This window comes from Schistocerca serialis, chromosome 5, assembly GCF_023864345.2.
Source record: "Schistocerca serialis cubense isolate TAMUIC-IGC-003099 chromosome 5, iqSchSeri2.2, whole genome shotgun sequence".
In the NCBI taxonomy this organism is placed as follows: Eukaryota; Metazoa; Arthropoda; class Insecta; order Orthoptera; family Acrididae; genus Schistocerca; species Schistocerca serialis.
Window position 1 is genome coordinate 610,865,910 of NC_064642.1, and position 25,122 is coordinate 610,891,031.

Consider the following 25,122-nt stretch of genomic DNA (forward strand, 5'->3'; position numbering starts at 1 on the left):
TACACCAGCAGCCGTCACCCCTCCCCCTTTTTGAAAGCTGGAGCACAGGGCATGGAAGAGAATTAGTGGTTGACAATTGTGGCAGCCTGTGTGACAGTAGATGGTCATCGTATGACATCTGATGGTCATGGCAATGACAGTGTCTGCTGCTCCCAACGGGTTGGTGGAGTGGCCAAATCTTTCCCCTGTTCTACAGAGTTTGAAGGCATTTGAGGTTGAGAGGGATGTGTTCTTTCAGTGTTTGGGGCAATCTGCACTGAGACTGTAGGGGTTTGGTCTGTGGCATCTCTTCAATGTATGCCAGTTTGAGGCATCCAATAGACACTGTCTCTTTCTCCTGTTTTGCCCTATTTTTAAGGTGTGTATGGCCCTCTGGAGAACCTTGTAGGGTCTTGTGTACGAGGTGCAGCTAGAAAAAAACCGGACTGATGCTGGAAAAAACATTTATTTACAATTTCATGTTATCTCCTTCAATGTACTCTCCTCCTCGGTCTCTACACCGCTCCATACGAATTTTCCACTGTTCATAGCAATGCTGCAGATCATTTTTGGTAAGTCCATACATTACTTCCGTCGCTTTTTCTTTTACTGCTTCAACAGTCTCAAATCTAGTTCCTTTCAAAGCTGACTTGACTTTAGGGAAAAGAAAAAAGTCACAGGGGGCCAAATCAGTTGAGTAGGGTGGATGATCTAAGATGGGAATGTTGTGTTTTGCCAAAAACGTCTTCACTGACAACGCATTGTGAGCTGGGGCATTGTCTTGGTGAAGGATCCATGACTTTTTTCTCCACAAATCGTTCCGTTTTCTCCGTACTCGCTCACGTAGGGTAGCCAGGACGCTAATGTAGTAATGCTGATTCACTGTTTGTCCCTCTGGTACCCAATCAATGTGCACAATCCCTTTGCTGTCAAAAAAAACAATCATTATTGCCTTGATTTTCGATTTTGACATTCGTGCTTTTTTTTGTCGTGGAGAGCCAGGAGTTTTCCAATGCATCAATTTTGTAAGAAGGTGGGATCACTTTCAATATTTTCTAGGATGTCAGAACAAATCATTCTTCGGCGTTCCTTCTGTTCAATTGTGAGACACTTTGGAACCATTTTTGAACACACTTTATTCATGTTGAAACTTTCATGAAGAATCTGCCTAACACTTTCCTTGTCAACTCCTGTTAACTCAGACGCTGCTCTGATTGTTAAACGGCGATCTTGTCGAACAAGTTTACCGATTTTTTCAATGTTTGCATCAGTTTTTGCTGACAATGGTCTGCCAGTGCGAGTGTCATCACTGGTGTCTTCGCGGCCATCTTTAAATCGTTTAAACCACTCAAACACTTGTGTTCGCGATAAACAATCATCGCCGTACACTTGTTGTAACATTACAAACGTTTCACTTGCAGATTTTCCTAGTTTGAAACAAAATTTGATGTTAACACGCTGTTCTTTCTGTACACTCAACATTTTCCGACGCACAGACAAAATGTCAACTACTTAAAACAGACGCCACGGGCAGACTGAGTGCAGGAGGCAGATGAAACTCGAGCAGTAGGCGGAGCGAGAGTCACGTGACAGGCCACGCGACTTTCAGCCTTATTGCATTCGTTTTATTGTTTCACCAGTACTAGTCCGGTTTTTTTCTAGCCACACCTCGTACAGTGGCTGCATGGGAGTCATACACTATTGTCTCTTAGCCAGACTTGTAGTATACTCAGTTTACTGACTGTTGTTGCACATTAGATAATTCTGTGGGACCTTTCTACTGTCCCATCACTTGTGGGATGGTAGCTGGTGGTTCTGAGTGGTTGCAGCTGCATTGAGGCAGGAGTTGTGGAAAAATTGAGACTCAACGTGCCTCCTGGAGTGGGATATTATGGTTTAAGGTACTCCAACTCTCAAAATCCAGGTCATTATAAGGGCTCTGGTCACTCTTTTGGCTGGAATGTCCTTAATGGAGCTATCTTGGCCAGTGCAAGAATCTATCTATGACTGTCAGTATGTATCTGTGTTGGTCTGAGACTAATAGTTGCCCTATCAGATCTACATGCAATTGCATAAAATGAGCTGCAACTCTTGCAAATAATTCTGCTATTGGTGCACGAGCAGTGTAGACTGTGAAGGGCTTTCCTTCCAGTCAGCACCAGAAGTGTTTTATCGCCACCCAGATTGCAGTTCTCTATCACACTCCATTTTTCTCTGCATTAGTGAGCATTTGTGGGAAAAATGCCAATTGTTGCTATGTTCTTCTGGTGCGATGCAGCAATGGTGCTCCGACAGCATTCTTATTGGCATCTACCATTAATGCCAATGGTGCACCATGATGCTGGTGGGTAAGAAGCATGATATTTGCTAAATAATTTTTGAGTTTATGGAAAGCATCTAAGAGATCATGTGTCCACTTCACTTTCCTTCTCACATATGTATATTTTCATTTTAAAATGTTCATCAGTGATGCTTGCTGTAGGCAGTCAGTAGACAAGCTGTATGAGGTGCTTTCTATGTTGTTCCAGTGAGATTGAGAACACTAAGATGCCATCTATTTAACTGAATGAAAAGTCCAAACCTCTAAGAACTTGATTGCTGAATCATTTCCTGGTTTGTGCTGCATTTTTTAATCTGTACAGCTTGAATCGGTACTTGAACAACCGAAGAGCGTAATAATGCCTGTTTTTTTTGACATCTTCAGGGGTGTGACTGGAAATTGTGAATAAGCTTTCTCGCAGGTTATGATGCTAACTATCTGGGCATTTGCAATTGTGCAATTGAAGTGTGCTCTATGCGGAATATGGCATCTGTCCAGCAAGATCCTTGCATTCAGTGCTCTGTAGTTGCTGTAGAAGCACCAAGTGGTTTTTGCAGAAGAACCATATGGAGGAGCAAGGCCCAATGACCTGAAGGTGCCATTATACCATTATGTATTTGATGATTTATGTTGTCTGGAGCTGCTAAAAATTTTTTGGGTGTGAGATGGTGCCACTGTTACCCTGGACGATGTCCTAATATGACGCACGGTGTTGTGTTTGCATGTTCTCATGGACATTGATGACAATGTTAGTTCCAGGAAGCATTGTAAATGACTCATTAGCTGCTTTTAATATCTGTACTATTTCTGTATCATCTGCCTTAAAACTGTGTCGAGGCAATGCACTGAAGTCTGACCATGTGCCCACTGGGAAAGTAGTTCCTGCCACGTCGTCAGTAACAAGAAACTGGAGTGGGCTGCCCTCTGCTGCTTGTGTGAACCTGAGTTATTGTGAGTTGTTTGCTGTCTGCAGTTACGTGGCTGATGCGGAAGCCATGTCTTCTGCCATGATGTCTTGAGCATAGGTGAGTGGTCATTGTGAAGAATTTTATGCAGACACCTTCATGTGTGTGCAACTAGTTGCACTCTGCTTACTTTCTTGCTGATGATGGTCACTGGCATCTGTTAGAGGCAGTCTGTGGTGTTTGGGAGTTGGCAAGGTGCCATACATTTTTCTGCCTTCCACCCAAATTGCTAATGATACCTGCATCAATTACTGAATTCTTCCAGTTCCGTGTCATTCCATTTGTGTGGTGAAGGTTTGCCATGCTACCTGCAGCATGTTCCTGATGCTGATGCTGGTCAGTGTTTGGATTTGCTAACTGTACACTTAGCTCACGCATGCTGGTTGCCAGCTGGTCCTGTGTTGATGTGTGGGCTTCTGTAGCTATGCTTGTTCAAGGTCCAGTGTGTCAGTGTGCTGCCCTGTCTCGGCATGCACATTCTGGGTTTGCACATTATGTTGTTGTTTGCTACAGCCCAGGAAACAGTGTGCAGGCTGTTTGCAGTGGTGTCAGCTTTATCTGCTAAGATGCAGAAAAGCATCTGTGTCATCAAAACTGTCCTTACATAATCAGTAGCCTTTTAAGCCACAAAATGTTTAGAATTTTCAGGTAGCAACTCCATTCCGGTCAGTGTCTTAAAATCAGTTAATAACTGTGTTTGAGACCTATCCCTTAATTGCTCTTCACAGAGTAACTTTACAAGACATAGTTCAAGTGACAGTGCAAAATTCTGGATTAGACAATCTCATAATGTTATGTAGCACTGAGTTTTTAACACCCCTCAGTTTGCACAATTTGAGTTTTGTTTTAGTGAACTACTGTGCAATGAAATATTTCCACATTGCTTCTGATCTTGTGCTGTTCAAAAATGCTTTTGGCTTCCATAAACCATAATTGAGGCCTAGCTTGCCAGAATGGTGGCAATTTTATGTGGCCAAGAGACCTACCTTGCATTGCTTCTTCAGGTTGCCTGAGATGTTTTGATTGTTCTCATTTTGACTTTTCTTAATTTTTCCGTATTTTTGGTGTTCTGAATTATGTTTGCTCATGCTTGCAGCCGTTGTTTGCAGCAGGGGTCGTTGGAGTCATTGCGGAGACAACGCAGAACCTTTCAAATTTATGTCATAAGCTCTTCACTGAATCACCACTATTGGAATTTAGTTACCGATGTGTTATAACTTCCACACAGAACTGATTGGAGAAAGGATCAAACACCAGAGATTTATTAAACACTTGCTTTATACAACACATAAGATAAGCAATGTTTACAGTTCGCATACAAAAAACTCACTGAGTAACAAAGACATCTCACTGATCTCACTCTCACTGTTGATCAATGTGGTGACTGCTGATGTCACTACACTTTTTTTCCCCACTTATGTGAGTAAACATGTCTGGCACAAGGCTGACATTTGTTGAAAGGAATGCAGTTTTATAGTATTAGTAGTAGTAGTAGTAGTAGTAGTAGTTTTATTCATCCAGAGATCTCTTTTACAAAGATATTAGACAGGTCTTGGTATCAAAATTTAAGCACTACAGAAATAAAGTAATTAACATATACAGACACGTACAGCCTTGCAAGTGTAGTATGACAAGGTTGGGACAGATAGTTGGCTGTGGTCTTATAGCTGGAACCATTCCAGAATTCACATGAAATAATTTAGCAAAACCACATCAAACCTAAATGAGGATGCCAGGATGAAGACTGGAGCCTGCATCCTCCCAGATACAAGGCCACTCTGTTTAAAACAACGCTACCACATTTGGTTTGCCTGTAGTGTACAATAGTGTTTTACAAATAAGTTATCTAATAACAAAAGGCTAATGCTACACTGTTCATTCACATCTCACTCCCAGTCACTGCACACATTATACAGGGTTATTACAAATGATTGAAGCGATTTCACAGCTCTACAATAACATTATTATTTGAGATATTTTCACAATGCTTTGCACACACATACAAAAACTCAAAAAGTTTTCTTAGGCATTCACAAATGTTCGATATGTGCCCCTTTAGTGATTCGGCAGACATCAAGCCGATAATCAAGTTCCTCCCACACTCGGCGCAGCATGTCCCCATCAATGAGTTCGAAAGCATCATTGTGCGAGCTCGCAGTTCTGGCACGTTTCTGGGTAGAGTAGGTTTAAACACTGAATCTTTCACATAACCCCACAGAAAGAAATCGCATGGCGTTAAGTCGGGAGAGCGTGGAGGCCATGACATGAATTGCTGATCATGATCTCCACCACGACCGATCCATCGGTTTTCCAATCTCCTGTTTAAGAAATGCCAAACATCATGATGGAAGTGCGGTGGAGCACCATCCTGTTGAAAGATGAAGTCGGCGCTGTCGGTCTCCAGTTGTGGCATGAGCCAATTTTCCAGCATGTCCAGATACACGTGTCCTGTAACGTTTTCTTCGCAGAAGAAAAAGAGGCCGTAAACTTTAAACCGTGAGATTGCACAAAACACGTTAACTTTTGGTGAATTGGGAATTTGCTGCACGAATGCGTGAGGATTCTCTACCGCCCAGATTCGCACATTGTGTCTGTTCACTTCACCATTAAGAAAAAATGTTGCTTCATCACTGAAAACAAGTTTCGCACTGAACGCATCCTCTTCCATGAGCTGTTGCAAGCGCGCTGAAAATTCAAAGGGTTTGACTTTGTCATCGGGTGTCAGGGCTTGTAGCAATTGTAAACAGTAAGGCTTCTGCTTTAGCCTTTTCCGTAAGATTTTCCAAACCGTCGGCTGTGGTACGTTTAGCTCTCTGCTTGCTTTATTCGTCGACTTCCGCGGGCTACTTGTGAAACTTGCCCGCACGCGTCAACCGTTTCTTCACTCACTGCAGGCCGACCTGTTGATTTCCCCTTACAGAGGCATCCAGAAGCTTTAAACTGCGCATACCATCGCCAAATGGAGTTAGCAGTTGGTGGATCTTTGTTGAACTTCGTCCTGAAGTGTCGTTGCACTGTTATGACTGACTGATGTGAGTGCATTTCAAGTACGACATACGCTTTCTCGGCTCCCGTCGCCATTTTGTCTCACTGCGCTCTCGAGCGCTCTGGCAGCAGAAACCTGAAGTGCGGCTTCAGCCGAACAAAACTTTCTGAGTTTTTCTACGTATCTGTAGTGTGTCATGTCCATATGTCAATGAATGGAGCTACAGTGAATTTATGAAATTGCTTCCTAATCATTTGTAATAGCCCTGTATACAAGTTATTTTGTAATACTACACACACTATCAGCTGATGTTAGGACCACTGAAGCAGTACATTAAGTACAAAAAAATTAACACCAGTGGTAAAATGACTTTCAGATGGAGCCACCGCCACCTATAACAGTTATGTGCATTTGAGATAAATTTGAAGTTGAAGGCTGTGTTTAAGGTGTACACAAACAATGATCTGGATGACCTGTGACAGTAACAAGTCCAGTGAACTCCCATGTTCTGTTACAACAATTTGCTAACTCACCATGGAAGTTAGTGAGACAGTACCTGTGATATCCAGGTGAGTCACTCAGGTGTTCGTCACATCTTGAAGACTGTGAAGTTTAAGTGCTACATCCCAAGACTGCTACATACAATGAATGAGAACAACCTGGATTGTAAAATGGAGTACTGTGAGTGGTTTAATGGCATGGTATGCAACAGTGAAGCGTTCACAGAGAGAGGCCTAATGAGCTGAAATTTAAACTCAACAGAACGGTAAACTGCCACAGTTGCTACTATTGGGTTTCTGCAAATCCACATCTCACTGTGGATGAAGCCCTGAAGTTACCAGGAGTGAATGTGTGGGTTACCTTATCAGGATTTGATTGGGCCATTCTTCTTTGATGCCACAGTTACTGGTGAGGTGTACCTAGAGAAGCTTGAGACATCTATTTTACTTTGTATCTGTCTGTTGTGTGGGGATGAAAGGCTTTGCTTTCAACAAGATGTTGTTCCATCCCTCTACCATAATTATGGCAGCGAGTACCTCAATGAAGATCTACCCACATGATGGATAGGCTAAAGAGTATTTGCCACACTCTCCAGACTTAATACCTCTGTACTTTTACCTATGGAGATCACTGAAGGACATCATTTAGTGACAAATACCATGCATGTTGGATGAAATTTGAGAATGCATTGAATTTCTGTACTGATATCCAACTGGATATATTGCAGTGTGTAGTTCATGCAGCAGTTCAGCAACATTACCTGTGTATAGATGTTGATGGTGACCACTTTGAATACATACACTGATTGCAGTAACTTGAACTTTAAGCTACACTCTCACATTATAAGACACAGCCTTTAGTTAAACTTATGAGCAATTAAACAGTGTATACATTTTTCTGGTTGGAAGTTTTCTCACAAGGAGAGGTCCCCAGTGGTAAGATCAACTTTTTGAAACTATCTATACAGTGATGTAGGATAAGATCTCAGGTGTCACACACTGCAGCCATTCTTCCTGGTGGGGCCTCATTTGCAAATAATAACAACAATAATAATTTAAAGTTTACTTGATTCTCAACAGCATTAAAAGAGAAGAATTTTATAGATTGGCAGTGTGATGTAATAGATAAGATAAGGCCTGCATGAGCTGAAAGTTATGGGTTTGGATCTTGTCAGGTGCTTCAAATTTCTTAATTTTTGAGAAGTGACTTTGATTATAATTGTTTTTTCAGTTAATTGGTTTAAATGTAATTTTTTTTCTATTTCTCTGTCACATCATATTAATCATCATATGAATTTTTTAATTTGTTCTCATTTTTTCTTTTATGTCATTCTTTTTTGAATTGGAGTTATTGTGAATGTGATTTTAATTATGCTTATCTATTATAATATTTGAAAACACTGAACTGTCGGTAAAAAAAAAGAAAAGAAAAAAACATTAATTGCTGAAACAAGAGGAATGATGGATGCTTCTCAAGATAAATATTCCGTAGTAATAGCCTCCCATTCGGATCTCTGGGGGGAGGCGTTTTGTGAAGGATCCAAAGGTGTTCAAGATCAGAGTGGGAACTTTAAACGTGGGAACGATGATGGGAAAGGGAAGAGAGATAGTAGACATGATGCAGAGGAGGAAGATAAAGGCTTTGTGTGTGCAAGAGACAAGGTGGAAGGGCAATAAGGCAAAGATTTTAGCGGAAGGCTATTAGCTGCTTTATAGTAGTGCAAGCCCGGAATCAAGAAATGTAGTTGGGGTTATTTTGCACAGAGAGCTTCAAGAAGAAGTATGTGAAGTCAGCAGAGTAAATGATAGGACCATGTATGTTAAGATGATGTTTGGCAGAGAAATGGTAACAGTGCTGACAGCCTATGCACCCCAAGTGGGATGTTCAGAGGACGAGAAGGAAAAATTCTGGAGAAATTTGGATGGAGTAATGGTCGGAATACCGGAGAATGAAAGAGTGATAGTCAGAGGGCATCTAAACGGTCATGTTGGCGGAAGGAAAGGTGGGGAAGAGAGGTGGCACGGAGGATGGGGGTATGGTGAGAGAAATGAGGAAGGAAAAAAGATAGTGGAGTTTGCAGTGGCTTTTGATATAATGATTACAAATACCTACTTCCAAAGAAAAAGAGAAAAACTAATAACATACAGGAGTGGCGAAAATATAAATCAAATTGATTACATATTATGTAGAAGGAAAAATAGAGGGGAGGTGTGCGAAATACTAAGGTCATATAGGGTGAAGGAACAGCAACACAACATAAGTTGATTGTAGCAGATTGTGAGATGAAAGTATGTAAAAGAATGAGGCACATAAATCAATGTGAAAGGAAAATTAAGTTGTGGAGATTAAAGGATAAAAATTTGAGAGAGGAGTTTAGTGAAAAAGTACTGGGAAAGGTAAAATTGGCAGAGAGTGTGTAGGAGTGGTAGAAAACAAATAGTGCCGTTATAAGGAAGACCAGGGAGGAAGTGTTTGGGTTAACATCTGGGAGAGGGGTGCCAAAAGATAAGGAAGCATGGTGGTGGAATGAACAGGTGCAGAAGTTTGTGAAGGAAAAGAAACAGACTAAGAGGAAGTGGGATATGTCCGGAAGTGCTGAGGATGGGCAAGCATACAAAAGTGCAAAGAAGGAGGCAAAACGAGCCGTGGCTAAAGCTAAAGCTGAATCAGTAAGGGAGGCATACGAACAACTACAGAAAAATCAGGATATGAGACAACTGATACAGATAGGCAAATCAAGAGATAAAGCTTCTAAGGATCTAATGGCAGTAAAACAAATGAAAGATGAAACAGGAATAATTCTGCATGACCATGGAAAAATAATCCAAAGGTGGTTGAATTATTTTGCTTAAATTCATAGATTGAAATAGTGAACAAAAACAACAGCTGAGTAATGTAAGAGGAAGAGGTTGTATGCAAAATAATCTGGAAGTAATTGCCACAACTGCCAGTATGAGTAGATTAACACTAGTGATAATTTGCTGTTATTGTACTTTACAGAAATTGCCTGCAGTGTTTTCTCCTGCCTGGTAATTTATAACTTGACTTGTGTCATATTCCTGATGGGATGATGTTTGAATGGCTGAATCTATGATATGTGCTCTGGTCCAAATCTGAATATTTCATTGGACTTTTGAACATTTAATTTGCCACATGAAATGTCTCAGTATATTTATTCCTTAATGAAATTTGTTGCAGATAATATATCTCTCTTTTCAACCAAAAGCTCAATACATAGTATCAATACTAGGAATAACCTAAATTACTTATCTTGGTCCAAAAAGGAGTCAGATATTCAGGAACACACATTTTCAATAAATTGGCAGTAACCATTAAAAGCTTGGTTCAAGATAAAGCGTGTTTTAAACAAAGTTTGAAAGACTTTTTGATAGGCACTCCTTCTACTCTACAGATGAATATCTTAGCAGGGACTGCTAGACCAGCTTAAGTAAAAAAGCCTGTTAGATTACAGCTTTGACAGCACTTGGTCACAACTGTCAAAAATAGGTATTTTGTGAATGATAAATTTATTAAAAGTGCATAACTGTGTCAAACAGTGGAAACTCCAGGTAGGAATATCAACAATGTAGCAAAAGATAGATTGCTACTTACTGTAAAGAAGATATGTCAAGTTGCAGGCAGGCACGATTAAAAGACACTCACATGGAGCTTTTGGCCACAGCATTCGTCAGTAAAGAGAGATGTGTATACACACACACACACACACACACACACACACACACACACGTACATGAGCAAATGAGCAAGCACAACTCGTGCACTCACAAACACCAACTCGAGCGTCTCAGGCCAGAATGCTACATCGCATGCGTTGCAAGCAGCAATCTGGAGGGTGTTCCTTTTTCCTCACTTCCCTGCCCCACAACTTCTTGACACTGTGCCTGTTGGAGTCTAGTCTCTGCACACTCCACCAGACAGCATTCATCTCTCTCCCCGCCTTTACACTACAATCTCTTCCCTTTCGCATTCCACTACCCCTCCCCCGTCCTCTTCCCCACCCCCTACAGATTGCTTCTTGCATGTGATGTGATACTACATTCTGGCCCAAGATGCTGGAGTTGGAGGTTGTGTGTGTGTGTGTGTGTGTGTGTGTGTGTGTGTGTGTGTGTGTGTATCTCTTTACTGACAAAGACTATCATGCCTGTCTGCAACTTGATGTATTTTCTTTACGGTAAGTAGCAATCTATCTTTTCAAACATTGTGCATAACTACATTTCATTCTTGCAGTGTATTAATTCTGTAAATATTAGTAGTTCTAGTTTACTGTAATGTATTCACCTATTTTGACAACCTCCTGACAAATGATTAGGGTAGTGAGTATTATATGGAACGAAAACTGAATCTAAGCTAATTTAATTACTAAAGTCAGTAATTGCATAGTCCTTTGTCTGTTCTGTTCTTTCAATCTTTGATAGTGCATTTCCCAGTGATGTTCCTGTGATTTATCAGTTAAGTCGAATACTATTTCAAACATAGCCTTCATATCAGTTGCTTCCATCTTGAAGATTAGATCTGCAGTATTAGGGTAAGATTCGTAAATAAATGCATTCTTAGATCTCACTTACCTAAAACTGCAGTACAAAACATTATATCCATTACATTTTATAACACTACAGATACTGTTGTGTTTAATTGCTTTCATGCATTATTAGAGAAGTTCTACTACATTTTGATATTCACTCTTTTACTCCAATAAAAATCTAGGTTAGCTTCTACTCACCAAGTTTTTGTAACAAATCTCTTCCTGGTTTTTGTCAATACCAGATCAACAGTAGTTTTCTTCATTGACTTGGATGTACTCCTCAGTGCTGTAATGGTTTATGTTGTTTTTTGATACATAAACATGTCTCACTTCTTTCTACTCTAATGATGAAAGATGTTCATGGAGAAACATGATTTTAATTAGTAGTATAAGAAAGACTGTTCCCTGTGTTTTACATTTATGTGCAGTATGAAGGAAAAAATGTGAGCACAGTGCATCATCAAGAAGCAACAATGTGCAAGTGTCTTTACTTGTGATGCAGAAGTAGTTACACTTTGGAGTCATGCTGTGGATTCTAGAGAAGAAAGTGTCAGATGACAATGGTCTATCCTCAGAACTAAAGAAGCTATATTATGTAATCTCTTACCTAGTATTTATCATTTGATGAGTTATCTTGCCCAGACTGGCTCATGCATGTTGCAGTTGAGCGATCTGTTCACTCAGTGTTATAATAGTTTATGAGGAATGTTAAATAAGGAAGAGTACTTTAAAGAGTGGTTACATGATTCCATAGCTAGTTGCTAGAGAATATGAACTCCCTTATAGCCCTCGACCTTCTTCAGATGGAGGCAAGGTTCCATAGCACAATTAATGGCACTACATATTAGGATCACTGCATCAAGAATTGATGGAAAGGTGACCATAAGAAGATAGTCAAGATAATTGGTATTACGGAAAGTGTCAGGGTGACAGATCACTTCATGAAGTAGGTACACTATGCAATGCAAACGCAACACTGAGCCAACATAGCATTTCAGTGTGCACTCAAGGTTGAAGATGGAGCTCCAGAGAAGATACATGATCAACATTTGTTCTCATAGGGTTATGAGCAATGTTGGTTTTGTTAAGGTGATCACACTAAGAAACTAATGGAGACTTACCCTGGATTATTTGACAAATTAGGACAGATTACAGAGAGTCTTTTGGGAGGGGGAGTGGGGCATGACATGTACTGTTTCATGAGCCATAAGTCCCAAAGCAAGAAAAGAGTCCACCCCCAAAATATTGTCCACTCTGGGGACAGCTACCACAAGAAAATTTACTTGACAAGTGACTTGGCTGTAAGAGAGCAAAACTGGAGGTTTTCCTAACACCAATGTACAATGGAGTCCATAGCCTCAAAGGTTTGTCTCTGCTGCCTGGAAGCATGATGACCCCAAACTTTGGTAATTAGGCTGGTTTAGTAAGAACACAGAAGCAACAGTGTCTAGGAATAGCTTCACTGATTCTTTGCCTATGAACACATCTTTGTACATTTACTCAGCTGCATTCTGAGAAGTTTGCACTTCTCTATATTCATCATACACTTGCTTCACTTCCACAATCTGGCATGCATTTGTAGCAGAACTACTAAAACACAGCTCTTGCAAGTGTCCCTTTTTGTTACACCTGCAGTATGCTGGATGCTGATGGGAGCATGCACTTCAATCAAGGTGAAGGAAGCAATGTTTACAGCTGAGCAACAGCACTGCTGCTGACGTGGCCCATTTCTGTTGGTGTGTTTGTTGAGGGGGTCATTAGGGCCATGGAAAGTGGGAGGGCTCTGCCATGCATTGTGCGACCTCCGTAATGACTGGTGGCAGAGAGCTGACTGCCTCAACACCTTCTTCCCTCATAAATACTCTCTGAGCTTTGCAGGCTCTTGCATAAGCTTGAGCATTTTGCATTAGTTCCATCAGAGTGGGATCCAATTATCTCAATGTGTGTTTTCTTACTTCCAAGTCATGGGTAAGGAGCACTACAACATCCCTGATTGGAGAGTAAGCATAGTTCTGTTTACACAAAAGTTCATAATTGCAATTCCAACTTCATTCTTGTAGGTCAATGGTCGAGTCTAGGTAAGACCGATAAGAGCCCCATTTCATTGCCAAAATTCTAACCTGACTGCAAAACATGATTCTTCATTGAACAATGCCCTTGTAATAATGAAGCTATGCTAGGCAATTTAAGTTATGCTGGATTTGTTAGTGGCTCTAATTTCTGAATTAGGTGATGCTCTTTGGGATATCGTGACAAGAACATGGCCATTCGTCTTTCTGTGTCATAAGCTGAACAAGCTCTGAAATTTAACTGCAATCATTGGTGGTAAGTGTCCCACCCTTCACTTTGTTCATTCTTTCTTTATTCATGTCAGAGGTACACTAAAATGAACACATGTACAATACATACAAAGAAAACTCTTCAGTATTTGCCCAGAATTGGGCAACTTTGATAGCATTGGGTGCTGCAGATGTTAAGTCCTTCATGCCACAGCTGGTTGGGCTTGAGTTACATTTGAAGAGATGCCAGGTTGTCTGCAATTCACTGCATTTGCACAGTGTTGTGCTGGCATTTGGGAGTTGGAAGTTCCATTTAAGGAGATTGTCCCTCGATCTTGCGACTTCGGCTCGTAGTCTTTTCAAGGACTTCCAGATGACCTAGGGGCTGTTAAGTTGTTAGGAAACTCTTCCTGGACTTCAGTCTTGGCTTGGCAGGTTGACGTCCAAAGAGTGGATGTGAGGTCACTGTATTTGATTTATGCCTCTAGATGTTAGCAGCAACCTCTCTTCTGATGTCACATGGAGCAATCCCAGTGAGACATTGAACTTTGTCCATGGGGGTTGGCCTTAGGCAACCTGTAACAATTCTACAGCTGTCTTTTAAGGCTACATCAACCTGCTTTGCATGTACTGAATTGTACCACACTGGGCTAGCATACTCTCCGGCAGAATAGCATAAGGCAAAAGCTGCAGTTCTTAATGTTTGTGGATGTGTACCCCAGTTCGATCCTGCCAGTTTCTGAAGAAGGCAGTTTCTGCTTCAGCTTCAGACGGTGTTCCTTGTAGGTCAGTGTACGGTCGAGAGTGACACTCAAATACCTGGGGTGGGAACAATATTCTAGTGCAACTCCATTCCAGAATGTTTCAAGTTTCCTGTTAGCTTGTTTATGTTTCAGTTGGAATGAACACACTTTCATTTTCTTAGGATTGGATGTGAGTTGATTCTTTCCATAGTAAGTGCCACACTGTTGTAGACCGTCTGTAAGCATTATCTCTAAATCTTCAAACAGACTGCCCTGGGCACCAAGAGCAAGGTCATCAGCATATATGAAACTTTTGCATCCTTGAGGCTGTGGTTGATCGTTAGTGTACACATTAAATAAAATAGTTGACATACACTTCCTTGGGGGAGGCCGTTCTTTTGAGTTCTCCATCGGCTGTGTTTTCCTTGGAAGTCCACGAAAAAATGCCGATTCTGCAGAAGTGTTGCAATTGTCCTCGTCAGTGCATCCTTTGCTCAGTAAAGGGTAGAAAACCCATAAACATGACTGCCACAAAAGATGTATCTGCTGCATTCACTAATGCTTGCACTGCCTGTGTGACTAGTAGTTGTAGTTGCTCCATGGTTGAAGGCCCTCACTCTCATCTAACCACAAAATTTTCACAGTCTGATTTTCATATGTCACAGGTCTCATCCTTGTCACCACTTATGTAAAGGAAATCTACACTAACAGAGACTTGTCCCAGTTTGTTGGACAGAGTGAGATAGGTTACAGAATGCTCCCCACAACAGTGAAATCTATCTTTAAGTAAGAAATGCAACCCAAGTTCAGTGTCAGAGCCTAAATAGCAAAAGCCTATAAACCAAGTCTGTAAGGAGAAACAAACCAATAGATCAATTGGCACATACTTCTCTAGCACTCACTCTGTTATCAAATTACAACTGAATCAGACTGATGCTGGGCTGGCTTTTATGGAGGATTCTGGTAGGTATGTCCTCATCAGAGGGTCTCCTGGTGACAAGTTCCACCTAGGTAGTGGCACTATGGTGTCAACAGCAATGTTGCACTGGCTACTCTGATTCTGTATTGATGTTGGGTGGTACAATTACAGCCAATATAGGTCATATTCTGCCTTTATGTCCCTGAGAGTAATTATTTGTTATCTTTGTCACCTTCTTCCCTTACTCTTATCACTTTCTCTCTTGTACAGTGTTAAATTTGTGTTCTCACTAGGTAAAAAGATGCAGTGGTATAGGACCAAATAAGAATTTGTTTTATCTTTCTATTACTTCATTGTGTAATAGTAAATTGGTGGATTTGGTGAAAATTTTATAACTTTCATCCAACAAGAAGTTTGCATTGCTTCATATTGTTCTTGATGTGAATGTAATGTTAAGATTGGCATTGGAAAATTTTCAAAGCTGCATACCATTACTTTATCTTAGTTACATAGAATTTGTACTGAACTATTTACAGCAATAAAATGGCTGGTTTTGGACATAATATTGTAAATGACTTTCAGCACTCCATAATTAAAGTTTGCCATAATTTGCCTTTTAGTAGCTTTAAAGGACTTCACTATTTATTCTCTTGCAGTAGATACTGTAAGGTGTAGTATCCCATCAGGTTTTTTGAGCCACTATAATTTATAGATCAATAACTCACTTGTAAATGATATTCTTCTATGTAGCTGCAGTGGATCATTAATCAAATAAAAAGTCCAGTTTATTAAAAAATTAATTAAAGTATTAAAATGATTGTTTATATAACTTATATGCAGTTATAATAAATAAAGTAATAATTACATTCAGTAAGATTGAGTAAGTCTTCAGATTGTATGCAGTTGACATGCCATATGTTAATTCCACTAGGCTTGACACAAACTGTCTACAAAAGATCTTTTGATCATACTGAGTAGCACAGATTAATAATGATTATCTGTAATTTCATTAGTGTGATTGTATTTTGAAGTATTATCACTGTTATCAGCAAAATTTCGTTCACAATCTTTGGTCTTTGCATGCACACTGACAGTGAGCAGCTGGTCACCTCTGGTGAGTATAAATAATAAATTCTTGTGAATAAAAGCAGACATTTCAAATAATCTTTGATAAATTGTTATGTACACTTCATAACTACTTGTCATTTCTCCATAATGAGGATACTTAATGAAAACTAGAGAATTATCACAAATCATCTTTAGATTTTAGTGGGAAGTGATAGGTTTCTGCACAAAAACTAATGACAATTTGAAAAATTCCCATACAAAAATTAGAAATTGAGACAAGTACTCATTTTCATTTCATTCATACCTATCTTTATTCACTGGTTCATTTTATATGTCTCTGATAATCTGTCTTATCAATCATTGTTTGTATTTCATCAAACATTTTCTTTTCATGATAAAATGCACATACGTAATACATTTGTCAACAATACCCTACTTACTTTCTTCAGTTTTTTGTTGGCATTTGACTGCTCACAATTAATGACTTTTTTATGCTACTTGCATCTTTAATTTCTCCCTGAGTTTTGATTGCCCACAATTCATGAGCTTAATTGTTTACACTACTTATTTTCTTCAATTTTTTCCTTGGGTTTTGATTGCTCACAATTCATTGCCTTTAACTGTTTTGAGTGTCTGTTAACTCGACACCAACTGTTCTCAGTTCTATCTGTTGTAAATGCATTTTACATTGTGAATATAATTCACAGATATGCATCATGTGATGTTCATAATGCCTTCTCTTTTCTCCTAGCAATGGCTGCAGATATTGATATAGCTTATGGAAAAAAAGTGGGAACTAATGAACCATGCTTCATTATTGCCGAAATCGGTCAGAACCATCAAGGTGATATTGGAATAGCTAAGAAACTAATCAGTTGTGCAAAGGTGAGCTATAATTCAAGATTCTCTATTTAGCATTTACAATAAATAATGGACTAGGCATTTTCTTAAGCAAGATGTTAACTGCAAGAAATTTTTATAACTTCAACAAATGTTTCTGGGTATGTGACTGCAGCATAATATTATATATACCAACATTTTGGCCACTTGTAACAAGGGCTGAAATGCTTGTCTACATAAAAACATAATTCCACAGTCAGAAACCTGGAAAAGTTGTTGTAATGATGGCAACAATATTCCTAAAAATCTCATTTTGGGTATAAGTCAAACAATGAAAATTCCATGATGGAATAACAACAATATTTATTTATTTATTAGGTCTGTGGACAAAATACATTGTATGGATCAGGTGAAATTATATTACATGCACTGACAAGTATCCACTGATACTAACTGGCATTGAGCAAATCATAATTTTGAGCAATGATATTCTCAGCATATTTCATATTAAATTACAATTTTATTTACATCATTAATGTTGTTTGTATTTGTACACGTAAGTTACATCTCCTTTTGTTATAATAGTAGCATTGCAATTGCTCTTAAACTGTAGGGCACTTTATACTATAATAACAGTTTTGTACCAAAAAGTTTTGAGAGATTGTTTTGAAAATATTTTTATTATTTGTCTCTCCCAAGTTTAAAGGGAACTTTTGTAGGGCTTTTGGTGCTGCATGTGATGACTTCGATTTGCATTTCTTGGTGGTAGGTATCGGCTCACGGAAGAGGTTTCATCCCTTGTGTCATGGCTGTGTTGTCTCTTGTTATCTTGAGTATCAGGAGTTTATTTGAATTTTTTTCGGCATAGGAGTTTGAATAAGTATATGCTGAGAAGTGTTAGCATCTTAAGAGCTTTAAATGCTGATCTACATGATGCTCATCATTTAATGTTTGCTATCATTCCCGTCGCTCTTTTTTGTAACTGGAATACCCTATTAATGTTTGTTTTGGAGATGCAACCCCACAAAATAACTTAATGTTGAACAGCTTAGGGCCTAGTACATCTTTTTCATAATATTTGCTTCTTTTAGGTAGCACATATAGGTTTGAGCTGTGTTTTCTACTCATAAATTCTATATGTTTATCTCAGTTTATATTTTCCTCCGTTGTTATCCCAAGGAATTTTGTATATTTGTTCTCTGCTATGCACTCATCTATGCAAATGTTGATATCTTCATTGTGTTGGTTTTTTAGTTTGAAACTTAGACAAGTTATTTCAGTAATATTGTAATGCAAATTTATTTCTGTAAATCTCTGAATAGCAGTAACAAGATTGGATTGAGAATGGAACCTTGGGGGACATCATATTTAACAATCTGTTTCCCTTATTGATTCATCTGTATATTGTTTCCTCCTTGATATTTAAGTTCCACTACTGTCTGATGTTCAGGCATGATTGTAACTATTTGTGTCCCAGTCCTCTGATACACTGATGTTCCAAATCTGAGAGTAGAAGTTTATGGTTTACAACATCAAAAGCTTTGGTAAGGACCAAAAAAAAGCAGATAACTGATGTTTATGGCCAAATGAGATCAGAGTTTCACATAAAAAATCAAAGATAGCAGTTTCTGTTGACCTACATTTACGGAAACTATGCTGTGATTTTGAGAAGCCGTAATGTTCTTCTATAAAATGAATCAGCCACTTATAAAATATTTTTTTCTAATATTTTAGAAATTAGAGACATTAGAGAGATTGCTCTGTGATTTTTTACCTCTGTTCTTTGACCCTTTTTAAACAGAGTCTGATTACCAGTGACATCCTCTCTGACAAAATCAGTATCCATCCAATCCCCGTGATTCTCAATATATCCACTAAGCTTTTGCTAAGGAAAATTATTCCATTAAACTATTGTACAGAGTAAGTATAGCTAAGTTGAAACAGCTCCCAGAAAATAAAAATTACAACTAGGACAAATCTGTGCAACTGAGAGAAGAGCATTTAGTGTCTTCCTTTAAAACATAAAAAACTTACAAATGAGTAGCATGCACTTTTAATAGTGATAAATAAAAACAGAAGGGCTATTGGAATATCAGAAAGTGTTTTATGCTTATCAGATGTCATACAACCTTCCAGCACAAAGTTACAGAACATTAACAAGAATGTAAGAAGTTAAGAGGAGTCTCGTTATTCGTGGCAACATCTTAAAGGTGAAAAATTTGAAGGCTTTATTTAGATTATGTGAGACCACTGATATCATATATTTACTTTTAAATGAAGTTATGATTGACACACAACTTCAGTGACAGGTATAAACTATTTTTATCTTTTAGTAAACCAAACTAACTTTGGACAGTAGATTAAGCTTTAACCAAATTGACACTTAATGCAGGTACTGGTGGTGGTCAGTTCATTTATGTGGACAGACCACAAACGCTCCAGCTGCCACCCCTTTCACATCAAAAGATCCCTCCCACATAACCTAGCCAGTCGTGGACGACATATCCAGTGTGCTGAAGGTATCATGAAGGCCTTCACAGACAGGCACCACATCTACACCCACATCTATACTCTGCAAACCACTGTGAGGTGTGTTGGAGAGGGTATGTCCCATTATACCGGTTATTAGGGTTTCTTCTTGTTCCATTCTTGTATGGAGCATAGGAACAATGATTGTTTGAATACCTCTCCACATGCAGTAATTATTCTATTCTTATCCTCATGACCCACATGTGAGCGATACATAGATGGCTGTAGTATATTCCTAAAGTAATCATTTAGACTCAGTTCTTGAAATTTTGGTAATAGACTTTCTCGGGATAGTTTACGTCTATCTTCGAGAGTCTTCCAGCTCAGTTTCTTCAGTATCTACCTACGTGATTCTCTCCCAATGATCAAACAAACCTGTGACAATTCATGCTGCCCTTGTCTGTGTATGTTCAAAATTCCCTGTTAGTCCAACTGGTATGGGTCCCGCACACATGAGCAATACTTTAGAACCAGTCGCACGAGTGATTTTTTAAGCACTCTCCATAGTAGACTGATTGTACTTCTAGAGTGTTCTACCAATAAACTGCTTTACCCATGACTGAACCTATGTTGATCATTCCATTTCATATCCCTACAAAGCGTTTACCCAGATATTTGTATGAGTTGGCCAATTCCAACAGTAACTCACTGATATTATAGTCGTAGGATACTACGTTTTATCATTTCGTGAAGTGCACTATTTTACATTTCTGAACATTTAAAGCAAGTTTCCAATCTCTGCACAACTTTGAAGTCTTATCAAGATGTGACTGAATATTTATGCAGCTTCTTTCAGATAGTTCTTAATTATAGATAACTGCATCAACTGCAAAAAGTCTGATGTTACCATTTAATATTGTCTGCAATGTCATCAATGTACAACATGAACAGCAAAGGTCCCAACACACTTCTTTGGCGCTCACTGGAAGTTACTTCTACATCTGACGATGACTCTCCATCCAAGATAACATGTTGCATCCTCTCTACCAAAAAGTCCTCAATCCAGTCATAAATTTCATTTGATACCTCGTATGATCATACTTTTGACAGTAAGCACAAGTGTGGTACTGTTCAAATGCTTCTTGGCAATCAAGAAATACAGCGTCTATCTGATTGCCTTGATCAAAAGCTTTCAATATGTCATGTGGGACCTCCTAAAGCTAGTCCACAAACAGATTTCTCGTGCCATATCCTCACACACCCTCAGTCCTCCCACCACTCGCAAGAATCAGCTACAAAGGAGTGCCCCCTCGTCAACCAATATCACCATCCACTGGAAAAAATGAACAATATCCTTCGCCAGGGCCACGTTTATCTCTCATCATGCCCAGAAATGAGACACATCCTACCCAAGATCCTTCCCATCCCTCCTAAAGTGATGTTCCCTTGTCCACCCAACATACACATCACCTTAGTCCATCCCTACGCCACTCCCGTTCCCAACCTTTGCCACAGGGGTCATATCCCTGTGGCACAACAAGGTGCAAGACCTGTCGAATCCATTCACCCAGCATATCCTACTCCAACCCTGCCACTGGCTTCTCCTGCCCCATCAGAGACTGGAACAACTGTGAAAGCACCCAGGTCATATACCAACTCTGCTGCAAACACTGCACACCTTTTTACATCTTTACGGCAAACAACCAGCTGTTGACCAGGATAAATGGTCTCTATCAAACTGTTGCTAAGAACAAAGTTGACCATATGGTGCCACAACATGCAGCCAAGCATAACACGCTTGATTTCAATATGTGCTTTAAAACCTGGCCCATCTGGATCCTTCCCTCCACCACCACCTTCTCCGAACTACGCAGATGAGAATTGTCCTTAAAACTCATCCATCACTCCTATAATTGTCCTGGCCTCAATCTCCTGTAGCTCACTCTCCCCACACCCTTCACCCAACAGTTTCCCCTTCGATGGGATTCATGTTGGGCAATCTGGATTGCCAAATCATTTGTTTGAATTGTTCAGAATGTTCACCAAACCAATCGTGAACAATTTTGGCCCGGTGACATGGCACATTAACATCCAAAAAAATTTCATCATTGTTTGGGGACATGAAGGCCATGAATGGCTGCAAATGGTCTCCAGGTAGCCGAATATAACCATTTCCAGTCAATGATTGGTTCAGTTGGACCAGAGGACCCAGTCTATTCCATGTACGCACAGTCCACACCATTGTGTAGCCACCAACAGCTTGCAGAGTGCCTTGTTGACAACCTGGTACACAGCTTTGTGGGGTATGCAACACACTTGAACCCTATCATCAGCTCTTACTAACTGCAATCAGGAGCCATCTGAACAGGCCACAGTTTTACAGCTGTCTAGGGTCTAACTGATATGGTCATGAGACCAGGATGGAACTTAAGATGATGTCGTGCTGTTAGCAAAGGCACTTGTGTTGGTCGTCTGCTGTCATAACCCATTAACACCAAATTTCACCACACTGTCCTAACAGATAATTCTGTCGTATGTCCCACTTTGATTTCTGTTGATATTTCATGCAATGCTGCTTGTCTGTAAGTACTGACAATTCTACACAAATGCTACTGCTCTCATTTGTTAGGTGAAGGCTGTTGGCCACCGTGTTGTCCATGGCGAGAGGTAATGCCTGAAATTTGTTATTCCCAGCACATTCTTGACACTGTGGATCTCCAAATATTGAATTCCCTAACTATTTCCAAAATGGAATGTCCCATGTGTCTACTTTCAACTAGTATTCCGCATCCAAAGTCTTGTAATTCCCATCGTTCGGCCACAATCACATCGGAAACCTTTTCACATGAATCACTTGAGTACAAATGACAGTTCTGCCAATGCACTGCGCTTTTATGTCTTGTGTATGCAGTGGTACTGCCAACTGTGTATTGCATATTGCTATCCCTTTACTTTTGACACCTCATTGTATGTTGTGTAACAAATCATTGAGTAGACTGGCAATACGAGTCTATCACAGTGCATTTACATTTTTCCTGAAGAACTGGTTTATTATTAGCTAGTTGTGTCCGTTTAAGTTGCTGTCCTTAAAACAGATCAATCGTATAGGTGCATGGAAGAAGCAGATGTTACAATCATGAATCAAGGTATGAACAACTGATGGCAAAACCTTGGTTACCATCATCTCTTTTATATATATCTACTGCAGTATGTAGTGTACAGACTTCTTTCCTAGTAATCTTTTATGAAATGCTTTAGCACTCACAGTCATCTTCCCAGACTTTGCTCAGAAATGTAATCAGTAGAAACATTAATATAAATCCTCATGAAAAGTAATCACATCTATCGCAATTTACAGAATATACAAGCCAGATGAAGATATTGATAGACTGGGTGGATATACTCTTGTGTTGCCTTGGAAAAAGATTAAATTTCTGCAAAGTAATAGTTTTATTTTAACAAAGTTACTTGATTTATTATTATTATTTTGCAGAGAAGTGGAGCTGACTGTGTGAAATTCCAAAAATCTTGCTTATCCGAAAAATTTAATGCTGAAGCTCTTAATCGGCCTTATGAAAATGAGAACTCTTGGGGCAAAACATATGGTGAACATAAAAGATTTTTGGAATTTAATCAGGAGCAGTTTAGAGAGTTGCAGCGATATGCTGAAGAAGAAGTTGGAATAATGTTTTCGGCATCAGCAATGGATATGGTAAGTATACAGTCCCTAAAAGCCCTCAACTCTCTTAACAGTAAATTTATTGTTTTATCTTTATCATTAATGATGTGTCATTCTTAGGTATCAGTTGATATGCTTGACTCTCTGAATGTCCCATTTATAAAAATTGGTTCTGGCGATGCAAACAATTTTCCCTTGTTGAGATATGCAGCATTTAAGAAACGGCCCATGTTCATATCTACAGGTATGTATTTATAGTTGTTTTATTTGCAAGTTCCTTGAATTTCTATGAGTGTTGTAACTATGTTGTAATACATTTGTTTTATATAGGTATGACAAACATGGAAATAGTGGAAAAGATATATCACTGTGTTCGACCTATCTTTAGTAAATTTTGTTTATTGCACTGTGTTTCATCGTATCCTACAAAGCCCGAGGAAGTCAACTTGAGAGTTATCACTACATTCAAACAGGAATTTCCTGATATACATATTGGATATTCTGGACATGAAGTTGGGATAGCAATTTCAATAGCTGCTGTTGCTATGGGATCCAAGGTATTATCAATAGTCTGCTGTTACTTTGTTTGTGGAGAGTATCTAACATAGATATTAAAGCCTTCTGAATATATTACCATTGTATTTACTCCCTCAAAACTTGTTTGTTTAGAAAAATGTAGAGCTGAATAAAATCAGTTTTGTTACTGCTTAAATGAATTCACAGAATCAACTGGGAAGTGTAGCTCCATATAATAATGAAATTTTAATTTCCATATAAGTTGTATTCAACAGGCGAACATAAAATTAAAAAGCATTCAAATTAGGATGTGAAAGTAAACAAAATCATACTAGAACTGAAAGATTTTGTTCATGATACTGGGCTGTAAATGAAATAATGTTTATGTTGGTAATTTCAAACGAGATGTATATGTCTTCATTTATGGATTCTTAGGGTACTTCTTTATTCTTCAAGTCTAGCAATGCATTTAAAGGAAATAAAGGGAAGATTATAGTTCAATGTTATGTCAACATTATGGTCATTATAAATGGAAGACAAATCCAGCTGAAAGAGGAAAGAATCTGCTGCGGCATTTTAAAACCTTCCTGTAACTTGTTGTTAGCGATTTAGGGGTGCATATAAAATATATATCAGAATTACGCATTAGTATCAGAATTATGCATTAGTATCAGAATCCACTCCCATCTGAATATGGGCCTTTGCCTCTATATCAGATCATTTGTGGATATCCTTTTGCAACAAGCTGAAAGCAGTTTCTACAAATCCCAATAAACTGCAGCTCACCAGTCAATAGATTACCTAAATTCCAATAAAATTTATTATTATCAAAAGGATATTCATTTGAGAAAACTCACTGTTGGGTGAAAAACATTCAAGTTCTGCTGTTTCTGAATATCCACTGAGCATTAAATTAGTCAACTGTTTATGCAAAACCTAGAAAAAGAGGGAAAATCCCACATTTTCTGGCAATGAGACAGCAGTCCAAAAGAGACAAGCTGATGGCATTTATAGAGAGCTGCAGTAAAACCTCATTCTGTAGGCTTAGCTGAAGGTGTAAAACAGTTATTGCTAAATTAGATGAGGATATATTTCCCACCACTGTTCAAAATTCATCCAAAAAAGAGTAGCACTGGTAGGTCTAGGTTGTAGTTGCCATGTAACATCTGCCCACATATTTTTATTGCTTTGGATCTGGTGATTTTGGTATGAAAGGAGTATGTTTATGTCTCTCTTTGCCTTCAAACCAGTTCTGAACATCTCTGTTGTTTTAAATGAGACAGTGGTCCTGTAAATAAATCAGAAAACTGTATAT

The 25,122-nt window shown here is 39.0% G+C and overlaps 1 protein-coding gene across 2 annotated transcripts in view; it reads left to right on the forward strand.

Moving 5' to 3' along the window:
• The window catches only part of LOC126481031 (sialic acid synthase), a 64,847-nt gene that overhangs the window by 38,624 nt on the left and 1,101 nt on the right, over positions 1–25,122 (forward strand). For both annotated transcript variants that reach the window (XM_050104507.1, XM_050104508.1), the window contains exons 2-6: positions 16,330–16,349; positions 17,055–17,188; positions 23,106–23,324; positions 23,412–23,535; positions 23,622–23,848. In XM_050104507.1, coding sequence (XP_049960464.1) covers positions 17,057–17,188; positions 23,106–23,324; positions 23,412–23,535; positions 23,622–23,848 — 702 coding nt within the window. In that variant the 5' untranslated portion in view covers positions 16,330–16,349; positions 17,055–17,056. The remainder of the gene's footprint in view (positions 1–16,329; positions 16,350–17,054; positions 17,189–23,105; positions 23,325–23,411; positions 23,536–23,621; positions 23,849–25,122) is intronic.